The following is a 17,256-nucleotide window of genomic DNA, read 5'->3' as shown; positions in this document are numbered from 1 at the left end:
GTTTTATGTGAGTTGCCCTCATTTTGCCGCATTATATTCCAAGCTTTAATTGTATTTAGTATTATAGGGTTTTTACAGTGATCCGTAATGATTTTCCTCTTGTCTGAAAATAAAAGGTTAATAAGTGGGCATTTTATTTGAGAAGCTTCGATGTCCAGCCAGATTGATTGTGGATCAAACAAGACCCAATCAGCTATGTAACTTAATAAGGAACTTAACTGATATTTCCTAAAATCTGGGGAGTCCAATCCTTCCCTTGCCTGTGGAAGCTGTAGCTTCTTCAGCTTAATGAGGGGCTGTCTATGATTCCAGATAAAGGAACCCAACCAGCCATATAATTTACGTAGTGCCAGCCTCACCGGAAGCATTCTCATAGAGTATAGGAGACGGGGCAGGACATTCATTTTAATTAGTGCTATTCTACCCAGCCAGGAAATTGGAAGGTCTCCCCATCGATGGAGGTCCTGCCTTATCCTTTCCAGTAAATGCACAAAGTTAGCCTTGTATAACTGACCAAATACTGGGGTAATAAAAATGCCTAAATATAAGAAACCCTCCAGGGACCAACGAAAGGGAAAATGGGATCTGTTCACTAAGTGGGGTATCATAGCAAGGCCACCCATTGGCATAGCCTCCGATTTTGAGAAATTAATTTTATAGCCTGAGAATGCGCTAAATGTATTAATAACTTGGATTAAGCGAGGTACGGACATCAGAGGATGACTGAGGAATAGAAGAACATCATCTGCATACAGGGTAATTTTATGTTTACCTGTACCAATCCTCGGGGCCGTTATATTAGGATCAGCTCGTATAGCTTCTGCTAGTGGTTCAATTATTAGCGTAAATGACAATGGCGAAAGAGGACATCCCTGACGGCAGCCCCTACCCATACTGAAGCTATCCAAACCTAATCCATTGGTAACCACAACTGCTTTGGGATCACTATACAATGTTGAGACCCATTTGGTAAACACCTTTCCAATGCCAAACCTTTCCAATGTGTAAAACAAATATGACCATTCAACCCTATCAAATGCCTTTTCCACGTCTAATGAAACTACTACTCCTGGTATCTTTCCCTGATGGCAGGCTTGAATCATATTCAAAACCCTTCTAATATTATTGGATGATCTACGGCCCTTAATAAACCCCGTCTGATCCTCCTTTATGATATGTGGCAGTACCCTTTCTAGTCTCAATGCTAATGTTTTAGAAAGGATTTTAAAATCTACATTAAGCAAGGATATTGGTCTGTATGACGTACAATCTTCTGGATCCTTTCCTTTTTTAAGGATAAGAGAGATATTTGCCTCTTTCAGCGAAGGCGGAAGACAGTCCTGACTATATGCATAGTTATACATGTCCATAAGTAGACCAGCCAATATTTCTGTAAATTCTTTATAGAATTCAGCCTGTAAACCATCTGGGCCTTACCGCTCTGAAGTTGCCTGATTGCGTCAAGTATTTCTTGGACTGTTAGGGGAGCATTTAAGACCGATACCTGTTCCGGAGTTAGGCCCGGAAAGGTCAAATTTTTAAAAAATGATTGCATCCTCCTAGTCCTGTCTTCACAATCCTGCGATTTATATAAATCAGAATAAAATTTTCTAAAGATTGCATTCATCTTTTTATGATCATGAGTCCAAATACCCGTACTTTCCTTGATAGACTTGATAGTTTGAGGGGCCTTTTTTTTCTTTGCAAGAAATGCTAAGTATCTACCCAGTTTGTCGCCAAATTCATATAACCTTTGTTTTGCAAATAATATTTCCCTCTAAGCCGTTTGGGTAAGCGTAGTGTTTAGAGCTGTCCTAAGGGCCGTAATCCTTTGCAATTTAATAATAGAAGGTCTATCAGCATATGCAGTTTCAGCTGCTTTTAAGCGTGCTTCGAGCAGACGAGTATGAGATGATCAAACCTCGCGCGTAAGCTTTGATGGTCTCCCACATCATTGATGGGTTGCTAGCCGTACCTAAATTAATTTCTAAAAAAGTTTTAAATTCTTGAGAGAAGTACTTTACAAATTTACTATCTTTCAATAGGAAGGGGTCCATACGCCAATGCCGAGGGGATGTCCCATTGTTCCTTGCCTTGGTTTCCATATATACAGCAGCCTGGTCGGAAATTGCTATACTACCTATTTTGCAGGATGATTTAATTTTAAAAAATTGAGAGGGCAAAAAACATATCAATTCTGGTGTGGCATTTTTGTGGATTGGAATAAAAAGAAAAATCTCTGCCCTGTGGATGAAGACATCTCCATACATCTACTAATCCTCATTCTTTGTTCAGATCCACCAATTGTCTAGATCTGGGAGATACTCCTGCAGTACTCTTGGGAATCCTATCTATTTCTGGATCCATAATACAATTAAAGTCTCCCCCTATAATTGTATGACGGGCACCAAGAGCCATCAATTTTGAGAAGGCTTCCGTTATAAATTTAAAGGGATATGCTGGGGGGCAGTACAAATTTAAAATCCCATATTCCTCTCCATTTATAAGGGCTTTAATCAGAATATATCGTCCAGATTAATCTTTTATCTGATTTAGGAATTTGAAAGGGAAATTCTTCCGAACAAGAATAACAACTCCCCTACTTTTTGAGCTAAAAGAAGCAAAAAAGGCCTGATCAAATCCACCCTGTCGTAATTTCAAGTGTTCTTTATCCAATAGATGTGTCTCCTGTAGGAGAGCTATATCAACTCTTTCTTTCTTAAGATTTGATAATTTTTCTTCCTTTTGACTGGCGAATTACTCCCCTTGACATTCCAGGTGCACCACTTAACCGACTGATCAACCATCATCATCCGAGCAAATCCGAGACCCCTCGGGAGGGGAAACCCTATCCAAAACATCCCGAGCATAGAGCATATAAAATTCACAAAAATAAAGGCTCTCTTATACACTCACAACAGTATAATAAAAAACTATTTCTAAATAATAATTTAAAAAAACGTATTTAAATGGAGATTTTCCTCCGTGTTCCCAGGGGGTATCACTTCCTTTCCAAAGGTCCATCGTATCCTCTCCCAACCAATGCCCCACCCTTGACCCAGGCGCTCCTCAATAGGATGAGGAGAATTCAGATATAATACAAAGCTAGAGTTGACAGTGAGCACCCTACCCCCACCCCCCCACCCCACCCACACCTGGATATATTTGGTAATGTTAATACCATGTATAAACATATATAACTATAAAATTACAACCTCAACAAATAATAATTAAATATAATAATACAAAATAGCTAGGGAAAACGACCCCGCTCCTAGAGACAGAGGTAAAATAGAATAAGGTAACCACCTCCCCCTACCAACATTAACTAAACCCCCCGGCTTATATATATGTATATATATACATACATATATATATATATATATATACACACATATATACACATACACACATACATACATAGAATAATAAAAAAAACAACCCCAATGGGGGGAGAAAATCGTTAAATAGAGAACAAATAAATAAATCCCTCTCCTCACCCCCCAAGATAATATTAAACAGTAAGGTAAGAAAAAGAAAAAGGGGGGGATATAAACCGGAGTGGGGGAAAGGAAAACCATCGTCCATTGTCTCTTACAATTTATCTAAGAGAGTCCAAAAATTCCTTAGCCTTTTCTGGCGATCCGAAGTTATACAACGGATCCTTCATGGTTAAAGTGTAGCGTCGCTGGGTAGCATAAGGAGTACTGAATATTTAAGTCCCTTAAACACTTCTTCGCCTCATCGAATGCCTTCCTCTTTTGGACCAGAGCTGGGGAAAAGTCCTGGAATAACATGATCTTGGATCCTTTATAGATCATGGCTTGGGAATCTTTTCCAAGATTTCTAGAGCCTCTCCCTATAGCTCTGCAGCCGGAACAGGACCAGGCGAGGGCGCTGGTTCGAGCCGGGCCCGCATATTGCAACCCGGTAAGCCCATTCCACCCTTACCTGACCTGATCCAGCCTCCAGATTTAAAAGCTGTGGCAGCCACTGCTCGAGAAATGCTGTAAGCTGGCCTTCCTCTTCCTGTTCGGGAAGGCCCAGCAAACGAATATTTTTTCGGCGACCTCGATTATCGAGGTCATCAATATGATTCTCTAAGGTCCGGACTCGCTGTTCGAGAGTCGAGACCTGATCCATGGCCGATTGCGCTGTGGTTTCGGAGGTCGCAGCCTTTAGCTCCGCCCCTCCAACCCAGCGCTCGATTTCTTTAATGTCTCGGTCGTGCTTTTGCAGCGCGGCCGAGAGTGAGTCCCATCGACTTCGGGATTCTTCAATGAAAGCGTCGATCTTCGCATCTAGTTTGGAGATGATTTCCACAAGGCTTGCCACTGTAGGTAAGTCCCCCGAGGCGACTGTGGACGCCTCTGCTGCAGCTGGAGAGGGTGGCGGAGGGGTTCCTGCTTGCTGAGAGCTGCGGGCTCCCTTCCCTTTAGTCATTTTTACTAAAGATTAGATTGTTTAAATTTAATACTAAGCAACTAATTAAATTAAACAGCTATTTTAAATGATTTGGTGAGTGTGGTGAGGGTGGGTTGCCCACTTTGCCCAAGTCTTGGGAGGAGCACTATAGACTCAGACTTGTTGGGTCGCCGCTATCTTGGATCCCCCGTGTTTTATGCTTAATGAGACCTTAACCATTTTTGATCCAAAGTTGCCTATATGTGGAATATCAAAATAAAAACTGTGAAAAACCAGAAGCAGCTACCTCAGCATTGGAAAGGGAAAACAACAGCTAGTTTTCATTCCAGATCATGTTCCAGGCAATGAGGAAGCTATCTCCATGGTTTGACATTGTCATGACTGCTTGCCAGTTTCCAATGAACTGGGCTTTCAATTGTGTCACTATATTACAACAGAACCAGTAGGTGAAGATATTTCAATGCCTCCATCAAATACAGTGGACATGAAAGTTACAACCCAGATTTGTTTTGCATCAATGTTAGGAGGCTGTAGGCAACAAACAAGTGGTGTCCTTTGTTACTGAAGATCACTGGCTGTTAATTCGAATTTGTTCACTGAAAATTTTATCTTACACAATTTAAAATACTTATTTGTTTTTATCTTCCGCAGTTTAACATTTTTATCTGTTTCGATGTGTTTCTTTTCATCCTTGTCAATGTCAGGGACTTACAGTAGATTCCAGTGTCAGCATCAACCATTCATATGGCAAGTACAGCATTGGCAAGAGAGAGCAAAGTTCCCTCTTCACTGTTCCATTAAACATTCCCAGGTTGGGTATAGCACAGTAAAATGTCTGTCATATTCAATGATATAATTTAACTGCTTTCGATTATGTTAGTCTGTTGGCTGATCTGTGCGCACTGTGCTTGATTAATTAAGTCGGTGGAGCTATGAGGTCTAAAATAAACAGAAGTTTCCAGAGAATGACCCAAGAAGCCAAAGGTCTGAACATGAGGAGACATCATGTGATTGCAAAGATATTTTAATAAATTTATATTAGACTCAAATCTCACATCATCTCTGCATTGCTCCAAGGTATATCAGATATATAATAGAACAAAACCAGCAAATACACAGCGGACATCGAGTAAAGCCCCTCCATACTGGTTCTTCTAACACTCACTGGTTAGATACATAGTAAAGCTTAGTGCATACTGTCTTGCCAAATACTGTCATGGCAGGTACAACATGGGTTTGATAAATATTAAAGGTCCTTCAAAGCAGTCCCACTTAGCACTTCCAGGCAGTTACAGCATAGGTTACATATAGTCAAATAGTCTCAGGGCAGAAAGAGCATAGGTTCATTACAGGGGAAATGTTAGGTATTGTGACCTGGGAAGAGAGGTGGACATTTATTGCTCACGTGCCTTCTGGAAACTATTCTGAGTATTGCATTCTGCAGAAGCAGTTGAGTAGATTATGATTCTGCATTTCTGCTGTAGGTATTGGATGATGGTAGAACTGGGCAGGTTCCCCTGCTGTTCAAACCTATGTATAAATGAATAAAGCTGCCCAGATTGATGGAAGTTCACAGCATTCATATTCCTCCTTTGAATTAACATAACTGAAATATATTGAGATTTTTATCCAAAGGTTACAAGCTACCATGAAATGATGAACCTTTGCCTGTTTGGACAGGGTGGAAGTTTGGAGCATTCCATGGCAGGTCTGGGCTATTCCCCCTAGAATACGTGCAGCCTGTGGCTGCCCCAGACTTTATTCACCTTAGCACGGACAAGAAAGAAGAACCAATCGACAAAAAGGGCAAAGTGGCAGCTTCAGCCTCAGCCACCGTGGCAGCTGCTGTGGGATCGACAGCAGCAGCTGAAGAACTGGACAGAAAGTCAGAGGTGCGGATTTGATCTTCCAGACATTCACCCTATTCCATTACACCACTGTTGCTCTTATCTGTGCTCATATTAAAGGAGAGGGGCTAACTTTGTAGCCTGAGAGGGACCAGATGCTAATTTGTTTTAGCTTTACGTTAACATTACATGCATCATAGTGTTATAATGTAGTGACAGCTTTGCATCTGTTGTGGTGAGCAATTGACAAACAATCAGATGATTGCAAACTGTCCTGTGTGGTTCTGCCTTACTTAGTTGTTAGACTCTTGATGGAGAGCTTCACCCAAGATTCACTCATTCTTAGGAATTACAGACAAATTTGCAAAGGATTATCAACTTAGGTTAATCACCTCGTCCTCGTATGTCATTGGTTAAAGCAACAATTAGTGAAGCAATAAACAGACTGGATGCTGATATTGATTCATATACTGTGCTTAGTTATCTGGTCTCAATATCAGCTCATCTGATTCCCATGGGCTGACGTGTAAAGTCAGCTAGAGTTTTCCTATTCCTGGTTACTGTTCAGTATTTCCTGCACGACGGTGCAGATAATTGATAATGGATGACAACGTCAGCTTTGGCTGATTTGCATAATCAATACTCACTAATCATATTAAAATGTTTCAGTAAGGTGGAGTGAGTATCAGTGGAGCAGGAATTGGTGGGCAGACGTCCATATCACTTTAGTGGCAATGGATAGTACAGAGTCAGGATCAATTGGAATGAATAGTTAGTGTCTGCAGGAATGGATGAACACCAAGTCTGTATGTGCAGAATAAATGATGCAAAATCATCAATGGGAATGGATGGGCACAGAGTTAGTACCAGTGGGAATGGATAATGAGGCATAGTGAGAATGAATGGACGCACTGTGAGTACTAGTAGAATTGCTGCATCTGTCAAGTCATTGTTGATGGAAGGAGAGGTTGAGAGAATGGTTAAGATAGCATACAGTATCCTTTATTAATAGTATTAATAATATGGATGGTATAAGAGAAAGAAGGTTATATTGAACTTGTGTAGAGTACTAGTTTGGACCCACCTGGAGTATTACATCCAGTTCTGGATGTTGCACTTCAGGAAAGATGGGGAGACATTACAGAAAGTGCAGGAAAGATTCACAAAAATGGTTCCAGGGATGAAGATAAATTGGAAAAGTTAGGGTTGTTTTCCTTGGAGAATAGATCGTTGAAAGGAGATTTAATTCATGGATTTATGGATTCAAAAACGCGAGGACAGATTAGATAAGACAAACTGTTCTCGCTCATGAATAGATTGAGAATGAAAGGGCACAGATTATAAGTAGTTAATAAAAGCAGCAAAAGTGACATGAGGAAAAGCTTTTTCATTGACTGAGAGGTTAAGGTCAGGAATTCCTAGATGTGCGATGGAAAAGCAGGTTTAATAGAAATAATTTATTCAAAATACAATTAGACTGCTTGCTGAAAATAAAGAAATGTGTTGGTTAGACGGAAAAAGTGAAAGAATAGCACTAAGTGAAATGCACAATCGTAGAGCTGGTACAGACTCAATGGTCTGATTGGCTTCCACCTGTGATGTAATAATTCTGTAATTTTGATCAAATTGTACCCAAGTGAGGAGGGTCCAACATTCAAACAACAAAAACAGAAAAGGAGAGAAATTGGTCAGCAAATGGCAAAAAGTGCACCAGTTTTATTCTGTACAAATCTCAGTTTATAAAGAAAATAAGGGGTGTTGCTTGTAGACTTGAAAATCATCCGGGGCTGCATATGAACTGAAACTAAATTTACCTCACAATCCATCTACCACTGAATGCAGGCAGGTCACTAGGTGATGTAGGGAGGTGAACACAGATACGCAGGTAGTGTGAGGTTTGGATCCCTGTTCTACAATAGATGTCCTCTGTCAGAAAAAGCCTTGTCTATTTATGCTATCCCATGCCTCTCATGATTTTATAAACCTCTATAAGGTCACCCCTCAGCCTCTGACCCTCCACAGAAAACGTTCCAGCATATTCAGCCTCTTCCTATAGCTCAAACACCGCCCCTCCCGCCTCCTCCAACCATAGCAACATTCTTGTCATTTTTTTCTGAACCCTTTCAAATGTCACAACACCCTTCCTGTAGGAGGGAGATCCCTGTAGCATCTACTAACTGTCTCCAGCCTCAACTCATCTGCAGCTGTCGCCCATTTCCATTCCTTTGGTACTGATAGACTTGACTACCCCAAAACACTTGTGGCTGACTTCTTTTAATCCATTGTTCTATAAACATGATGTCATCCAAAACTCTATTGCCCTTGTCCTAATTGGCACCAAATTCCATGCAGTTACAATGCTCCCTGATCTATACTGGCTCCCAGTTAAGCAAGGCCTTGATTTAAAATTCTTATCCTGATTTTGAAATTCTTCCAGTGCCTCACTTTTTCCTGTCTTATAGGCTGTTCAGCCTTACAACCCTCTTCGAAATTGGTGTTCTTCCATTCTAATCTCTTAACCATCACTGATTTTAATCTCTCCATCATTGTTGGCTGTGCCTTCAAACTCCTCAGCCCAAACTCCAGGAACATCTTCCCTGAATCTCTCTGCCTTTCTACGTCTTTGTCCTCCTCAGGACATTTCTTAAAACCAACCTCTTTGACCAAACTTTTAATTATCCGCACTAATATGTAGCTACATATCAAATTTTGTTTGATAGTGCCCTGTAAAGTGCTCTGAAAAGTTTTACTATGTTAAAAGTTATATAAGTACAAATTGTTCTTTTTATTGTACAGGCTGCCCTGTTGTAGTTCATTTCTGAATCTAATCAGGTTCATCTCCCCCTTTGCCCTCATCTGACATGCTCGGCTGCAGACTTCTAATATGTGTTACTATAAGGATTGGCAGAAGAACAAATGATTAATCTAACTAAAAATCAAAAGAACTATAGATGCTTGAAATCAGAAACAAAAAGCAGAAATTGCTGGAAAAACTCAGCAAGTCTGGCAGCATCTGTGGAGAGAAGTCAGTTTTAATGTTTTGGGTCAAGAGTGTGGTCCTGGAAAAGCACAGCAGGTCAGGCAGCATCCAGGAAGTAGGAGAATTGACATTTCGGGTATAAGTCCTTCATCAGGAATGTTTTGTGTCCAGTGACCCTTAGAACTGGTGGCAGTGAGGAAAATGATGTTTTTATACTGTAGATAGGGTGAAGGGAGGGGCAAGGAGTAAACGATAGATGGAGGTAGAACCCAAAGAGAGAGAAGAACAGTCAGACAGGCAAAGGAATGGATAACAATCAAGCTGGGAGGGTGAATAATGGAACTATTAGTGGCCAACAATGGATTGTGTGTAATAGCAAACCACATGATAACAAGACCATGTGCTGAACTTTTCCAGCAACTTCTGTTTTTAACCTGTGATAACAAGGCCTCGTATGTGAGGGTAGGGGTAAGGCTATGGGAGTGTCTGTGTGTGAGAGTGAAATGATTAACTTAACGCACAGGTGAAGGGGGGCACTACGTACAGTATTCATACTGACAGCTGGGCTGGCTCAGTATGAACTGGAGCTCAAGACTGTGACTCCTTCTGCAGTATCTGTGACCTGATGTCTCAACAAGTTTATCTATCCAGTTCATTATTTCAATATGAACCCACTCTTCTGCAGGCCTCTCCACCAGTCAGTGAGCTTATAGAGAGTATACCCGAATATGTCCTTCAGGATAACCAGTACACCATGACTGAATTTGCCAAGAAATACTTCCGTCAGCCCCACAAGTTAAAAAGGTGAGTGAGAAACGGGCATTGATCAGTGTGAATCCACAGTTCATCCAGACTGCACAAATGAACAAGTACATTGTACAGTTGCATAGATCCCAAGTGTGACTTTTCTGGTATGAGCTTAACATCTGAACTGTCAAATGTAAAACTGTTTGAGAGTGATCTGGTCAGTCAAGTGATGGTAGACCTTGACCACTCAGTATTAATCCATTTCCTTTTGTCCTGCTTCTTTCACTTTTCTTTTACTTTCTCAATGCCTCTTCCATTCTTCACTTGGATGTGTAGTTTGCATTGTTTACCTCGATCAACCTTGTGCCGTCTGTCTTTTGCCCACATCACTGCACCCTTCCTAAACCAGTTTGGATAAAAAATAATTTAATTTACTCATCCTGATTAAGTAATCCTCAGATTTTGGGTGAATGAATTATTGCCAAAGCTAAATCACAAGTATGCTTTAAACATTCTTTACTGGTCACAAAGCACCTCTTATCTTCAAAGTACACAAACATTTAACAGGCATATATGTATGCCTCGCAATTGATTGACAGATCTTTCAAAACAACTAGCAAAAGTTCCATATGAAATTCAGTGTCAGCACAGAGCCAGCCAATTCCTCTTCTTCCCTGCAGAACAGCTAAAAAAATCATCTCTCCTAACACAGAATCTGCCCCTCTTTCTCCCACTCTGTGATTCCAAAACTGCTTTTCAGTGACCTTTGAACTGCTCTGACTGACCTATCAAAAACTATGTACCCCTGTAATAAGCTTCAACCCTGTTGCAGAGCAGAATTGAATGTTGCCACTTCACAACTCTGGAGCTGTCTATTCTTGAATGTTACTATCTTGCCATTTTCACAAAATGCTGGCTTTGCACATTGCGAACGTTTGTAAAGCGAAGAATTCTTAAGATGTAAAAGGTGTAGTATTTTAAGGACAGGGTGTCAAAGGTACTGAGATATTGAAGCAAAGAAAAAAAGAAAAATGTAATACAATGGATGTTTGTTTCATATTTTAAAAATGTTAATCTCATAAATAATAACAATTTGACAATTGTAAACAAAAAGAAATATACCTATAACATAAAATGAGCTCTAAAATACCTGTATATGTTATTTTTTTCTCTCTGTAGTGAGGTCACCAAAGAGAAATCTAAAAAAGGCAGAGATCCCAAAGACTCAGCTGAGCTGGTGAAGTATACAAAGGTAAGCAATGCCCAATGATCTGATCATTCCTCCACACCCTACATGATGATTCTGGTCAAATGGCCATCCTAGAGATGCAATTATTAAAGGGAACTTGCCAACAATGAGAATTAGCGACCCATAACAAATCAATAGATTACCACAGTCTAAGATGTGCTGGCTGCAAGATGCAGAAACTAAGTGCTTTAAACAGAAATTGTTTGAAGACATTGATTTCCGGTAGGTAAGATTCCACATAAGTTCTTTTTGCAAGAGTAAAGAGAACTATAGTTCAGTTAACTGGACATCTGGTTTGCAATGCCAAACGATGCCAACAGCGTGCGTTCAATCCTTGCATTGGCTGAGGTTACCATGAAGGATTCTCCTTCTCATTCTCTCACCTTGACTAAGGTGAAGTGACCCTCAGGTTAAACCACCACCAGTTGTCTCTCTCTCTCTCTCTCTCACACACACACATGAGAAACAGCAGCCCTATTGTCTGGTAACACTGTCACTATTACCTTGTCTACTCTTGCACTGACTCACTACCCTTGCCACCACTGTCTCTGAGCAGAATTAGCTCTGGGAAAGTTGAATTACCCCCTTCTCCCTCTGACCACAATCTACTTTCTGGTGTCAACTGCATGAAGGCCCTGTCCTGAAATTTTATTGAATATTTAGCCCAGCCACAAATGCATTCAGTTCAGGTTATTTTTCCAAAGGTGTGAGCTATGGGGAAAGCAATCATCTCAGGACTCTGGAGAGATGATTTTACAAATTTGTGCAACCATCACAAAGCCCTTCACACTGGCCACATGTGCGATAAGGGTTTGTAGCTGTGGCTCCTCAATATAGGCAGTCAGCTGGTAAAGATTCTTGTGGGTAGCACATATTCAGAAAATAGTCATCCAACCATTTTGTGTTAAGGTCTTGAGCCCAGCCAACTGGTTTCAGAACCCCAAATCTAATGATACATGCCACTTAATGCATGTAGGTACTCACACACACTCTCTCTGACACATGTTCTCACACTCACGTACACAAATACACACACATACTTGGGCATGCCCATGCACACTCTCACGCACACACACAAATCACAACATTGTGTTACTTGTCTGTGCCCTGATTGACAGAAAATGATGCATGAATCTTTTTACCTTACTAAATGAAATACTTGTGAAATCTTTACTTTAATAATCAAATATAGCCACACATCTTGTGAATTCGTATTTACTTGTATAACATTCTCACTTTTCTTCTACAGACTCCAATCCAAGAGTCACTGATTGAGTTCTCTGATGAGAATTTGAACAAGATAGCAGCTGAGATCTTCATTGGTGAGAATGAACTCTGATTTCTATTCAAGAAATCAAATAACACCCTCACTACACTCACTGTGTCACTTTCTAGATGTCTGATTTTTTTTCTAATATTCTCCACACCTGAAGATTACAGTTTTCATAATGGGACGTGTCCTGGTCATCCGCCCTCATGGCCTCAACTCACCTATTTATAACCTGTCAGCCTGTGCAGCTAGGATTGCGTGGGTAGGACTCTCACCCCAGCCCCTTAACCAACTTTATCCATCTCCTCAATACCTTGGCCTGCCCTGAAACCTCCTTGTCACTGACCCCACCCCACCTCTTCAACTCCACTGCCGTATCCTAACTCTTTATTCCAACTGGACTCCTTGCTCTAAATTCTCAGTTAAAACCCAGCCCCCGAACATCCCCCTTCCACTCCCTGTACCCTTACCCTTCAATAAACAGGCATAGGTTAACAGCAGTAGGGGTCATGATTTCTTCTGGTTATGAGCTCCTCCATAGAGTTTGGTCCTAAATCCCTACATTAAGAGCAACAATCTCTGGAAAGCCCCTAAAGCTGCACATCCATCATCCACTGGCATTTGAACCATTTAAAATGTTGTGTTCCAGCTGTACCAAAACCTCCCACTCCATCCCCCACCACACCCCCAATCCGCCCTCAACCTTACAGAGTCAATACCTCTTGCAATATGAAAATGGATCAAGAATACATTGCGATCAGAGAGATCAATGGCAATCAAGCCCTCAAAATATTTTACTGTATGCAATCACACATGACATCCTCTCCATAGGTGATATCTGGAGGGAGCCAAGGGTGAACATGCGGATTTGTTTCCAATAAGTTTGCTTATTGAATTAAAATGTGAAACCAGTGACCTCCACTGGGATTTGTATGTCGGTGCTTTATGAGCTTTGTTACTCAATTTGACAACAGTTAGCCTTTCTTGTTATTCATAACTCACGTGTGTTTCCCCTCTGTAGCTGTCATGAAATTTATGGGGGACCATCCACTCAAAGGGCAGACAGAACAAGACACTGTCTATAGTATTCTTAAGGTAAAGGGTAACCTGCATGCCTTCAAATTTTGATATGTGTGAATCTGAATATAGTATTTGTATGTTCATACATGTCTCTATGTGAGTGTTCAATATAGCAGCATGACTGAAGGTGTGTGGTTCCCAGACTGAAAATTTGTCCCTTTCAGAAACTTCACCTCGAAGAGGAATGTTGAGCTTCTTGCATTTAGAATATGAGTGCAGTGGGATTTGTGGGAGACTTGCCCAGCCAGCTAGCATAAAACTATGATGTTCAGGAGAAGGAAGAAAGAGAGTGGGACTTGGAAAATTTATGAACTACTGTTGATTGACAAATGAGACTTTGGGTGGTAGAACTGGGTAACAACTCCCAAAGGTGACCAGTCAATGAGCCGGCTCACCGTCCATTTTAATTCTGAATAGGATGTACCTTTGTAGAATTACTGACTTTGACAACATGTTGCCCTTTTACGTGTCCTATTTCCGCCCTTTAATGCTCTAACAGGGCTCCTCTCCTCTTGCAACTGAGTAAGCAGCATATGTTGGCAGATCAGTACCTTTGATTGCAGCCAGTGTTGCTTCAGTCACTGTGGCATTCCTGATTTCACTCTGTGTTGCTTTGGTCTTCTGCAAAAACAATATGAAGAGTGTGGTATAGTCAAAATTTGTCCTCAAAGTCTCTTTTTCACCTGCTAAGTGGTGGGGAGTTTGATGTTTTCTTTTGGTATTGTTCTGTCTTTTGCAGCTGTGTGGGGAACATGAAGTAATGAAAGATGAAACCTACTGCCAGATTATCAAACAGATCACTGACAACACCAGCTCAAAAATGTAAGGAAAAACCAGTTATAATCCCAAGCTGCCAAAATGTAGAGTATTTAACATCTCAGACTCAGCCATTCACTGCCATTGATTATGCAGTAGTCACATAGAAGGATTGTTAGAGAAAGATGACAAGTATTCAATATATGCCCTCAACTAGCCCTTCCTGTTGTAAGTGATGTGTATATTTAACCCCTCTCACAGTTTACATTCTAAGGTACTTTCAGCTAAGACATCTAATTGTTCTTGGGGCATAAGGGTTGTGGCACTTATCTGGTGAGTGGCTAATGGTTCTGAGAATGGCACACAGTAAGATGGAGCTAGAATCAGATGTGAGGGATGCTCCAGGAATGAGGTAGGTAGTTAATGAGGTATGTTTAGAAAGTTACAGTAAACATCTCACTGGGCCTTATATTGCAAATCCCTCCATGCAACTTGCACTTAGCCACATTATTACAAGCGATGTGTGTGTGTTTGTTCAATGGTTCCCAAAGACTACACTCAAAGGCATTTACAGCAGTGGCAGAGGTCACATGACTAATGGCAAGCCAAACAGAGACAAATAGTTAGAGAAAGAGGGAAGCATTCAATACATGCCAATGATTCACCCTTTTTTGATCCATAAACCTTCAGGTTGGGATCCAAGTCCTAGCACATAGCAGCGAGTTTGGCCTGTCTACAAAGCTTCTGTCTTGGTGTCTGATGTGTTGGATATGCTCCCAGTGCAAAGGGAGAGACAAAATGAAGAGGATGAGATGTTGGGCATGGGGGTGAGAGTTGGAGCTCATTCTAATAAAAAGAACTATGTTTTGTCAACATATTATGACGCAAACTGAAACTGCTCACTCCACTGGACAGCCTGTTTATTTATATCAAAAAGGTAATGTGGAGTTGCAAGCAGGAGGTATTAATGTTTAGAAATTTGAAGTGTCAGCTCTGGCTGAATGGTAACGTTCCAATTTTAGTCAGCAAGTCATGGGGTCAAGTTACTCGCCAGAGATCAGAGCTCCATTATCCAGGCTCACATTCCAATGCAGTACAAACAGGGTGTTACATTGTGGAAGGTGACATCTTTCAAAAGATTTATTAAACTGAGGCCTTTCTGCCCTATCAGGCAGGTATAAAAATTTCACAATCACTATTTAAAGAAGAGCAACAGTGTTCTTATCAGGTTTTGACCAACACTTAGTCATCAACCAACATCACTAGAATATTGTGATCATTATCAACTTTGCTGTTTATGGGATCTTTTCATATGTAAATTAGTTGTCATTCTTCCTACGTTATAGTATGATTATAGTGAAGTGCATCATTGATTATAAATCAACCTGCAGATGTGAAAGGCCCCACAGAAGTACACCTCTCTTCCTCTGTTTGCAGAAAAATCTGATTATGGGACAATTGCACCAGAAAGTTTTGATTGCTGCTAGCAATGTGTAGGTTCATGATGTCAGCAAAGTGTTGAAGTTGTTTCAATGTCTATTGCAGTGATAGTGCTCCACGAGGCTGGAGGCTGCTCTATATCCTCACTGCCTATTACAAGTGTTCAGAAGTGTTCAAGCCGTACCTCTTTAAGTTACTGGAGTCTGTTTGCAGGATTCCTGGTGCCAGTTTTCAAGGTATTTCTTTTTATTTACTTGTATTTTCTTATGGTGTGAATATTTTTTTCTTTTTGACCTATTTTCTCCATTTTTTGTTTTCAAAAATATATGCAGAATGTGATGTTCAACTGATTGATTCTGACTCACTCTGTTCAGTACTGTTCAGTACTGTTTAAGACATTTCTTACTCACTTCAGCCAATAATGTTTAACAGTTTGCTTCTGACTTCTTTGTGCAGGAATTGCTAAAGCTTGTGACCACAATCTGAAGAAAACCTTCCAGTTTGGTGGCAGGACCCAGTTTCCGGATGGCATGGAGCTCAAAGCCATGGTGGTTAGTGAAATAGGTCATCTGTCCAATGCAGAGAAAGTGAGGACTGCAGGTGATGGAGATCAGAGTCGAAGAGTGTGGTGCTGGAAAAACACAGCTGGTCAAGCAGCATCCGAGGAGCAGGAGAATTAACATTTTGAGCATAAGCTCTTCAACATTCCTGATTAAGAGCTTATGCTCGAAACATCAACTCTCCTGCTCCTCGGACACTGTCTGACCAGCTGTGTTTTTCAAGTACCACACTCTTCGACACCCGTCCAATTCATTGGCGGATTTTGTTCATTTATCTCTTTTTTTTTGGGCAATCATTTTCCCACTTCCATCTTTTCTAAAAACTGAGGATTTCAAAGATAGACTAAAAGGGTTGGAGAAGAAGAGGCAGTCAAAGGAGGAAGCATGATGGTGATTACCTTGCCCTGTTAGATTTTTGATAAGACAGGTGATAGGAAATATGGTTAGACTTTGGGAATGGTCAAAGTGTCAGTGCACACATTCCAACTTTTAGGCAAAGCCTGAATATCTCTATCCCCTTTAGATTCTGAACTGTGTTTAAAGAGCATTAATGAGAGGTTTGTACGAAGACTGTAAGTTAATTATATGAATGGAAATAAGGCCATTTAGATAGAAAATCTATTCTTGGATGTCAAACAGACTTATGATAAATAGATGTTCTGCTTGGGGAAGAGTTGGAACTCATGATCTTAGGTATCAGTGTGGAATCTGCATTTGGTCTCAGCCTATGCAAATGATTTGATGAGGTATAGAGAACGCACAGCAGGAAATTTGACAACTGGGTAGGATACAAAATCTTTCAGAAAGAATGGGCTATATAGTTTTATATGACTTTGTTTGGAATTAACACTAAATGGAGAAATATTTTAAAAGTAGATGACTAAAAGGACAAATGGTTCAAA

General features: G+C 40.6%; 1 protein-coding gene across 1 annotated transcript in view; it reads left to right on the top strand.

Annotated features, from left to right (window-relative positions):
- LOC122560691 (unconventional myosin-XV) overlaps positions 1-17,256 on the top strand; it is a 158,382-nt gene that overhangs the window by 119,771 nt on the left and 21,355 nt on the right. The window contains exons 47-54 of the mRNA XM_087998065.1: positions 6,106-6,310; positions 9,865-10,056; positions 11,179-11,251; positions 12,498-12,570; positions 13,540-13,613; positions 14,338-14,420; positions 15,900-16,030; positions 16,251-16,345. Of these exons, the coding sequence (XP_087854191.1) occupies positions 6,106-6,310; positions 9,865-10,056; positions 11,179-11,251; positions 12,498-12,570; positions 13,540-13,613; positions 14,338-14,420; positions 15,900-16,030; positions 16,251-16,345 (926 nt within the window). The remainder of the gene's footprint in view (positions 1-6,105; positions 6,311-9,864; positions 10,057-11,178; positions 11,252-12,497; positions 12,571-13,539; positions 13,614-14,337; positions 14,421-15,899; positions 16,031-16,250; positions 16,346-17,256) is intronic.

This window comes from Chiloscyllium plagiosum, unplaced genomic scaffold (assembly GCF_037043375.1).
Source record: "Chiloscyllium plagiosum isolate Xiang-an unplaced genomic scaffold, Cpla_swu_hap1 HiC_scaffold_20, whole genome shotgun sequence".
NCBI classification, from domain to species: Eukaryota; Metazoa; Chordata; class Chondrichthyes; order Orectolobiformes; family Hemiscylliidae; genus Chiloscyllium; species Chiloscyllium plagiosum.
The sequence above is the reverse complement of the archived record's forward strand: the minus strand, read 5'-3'. Positions and strand labels throughout refer to the sequence as shown.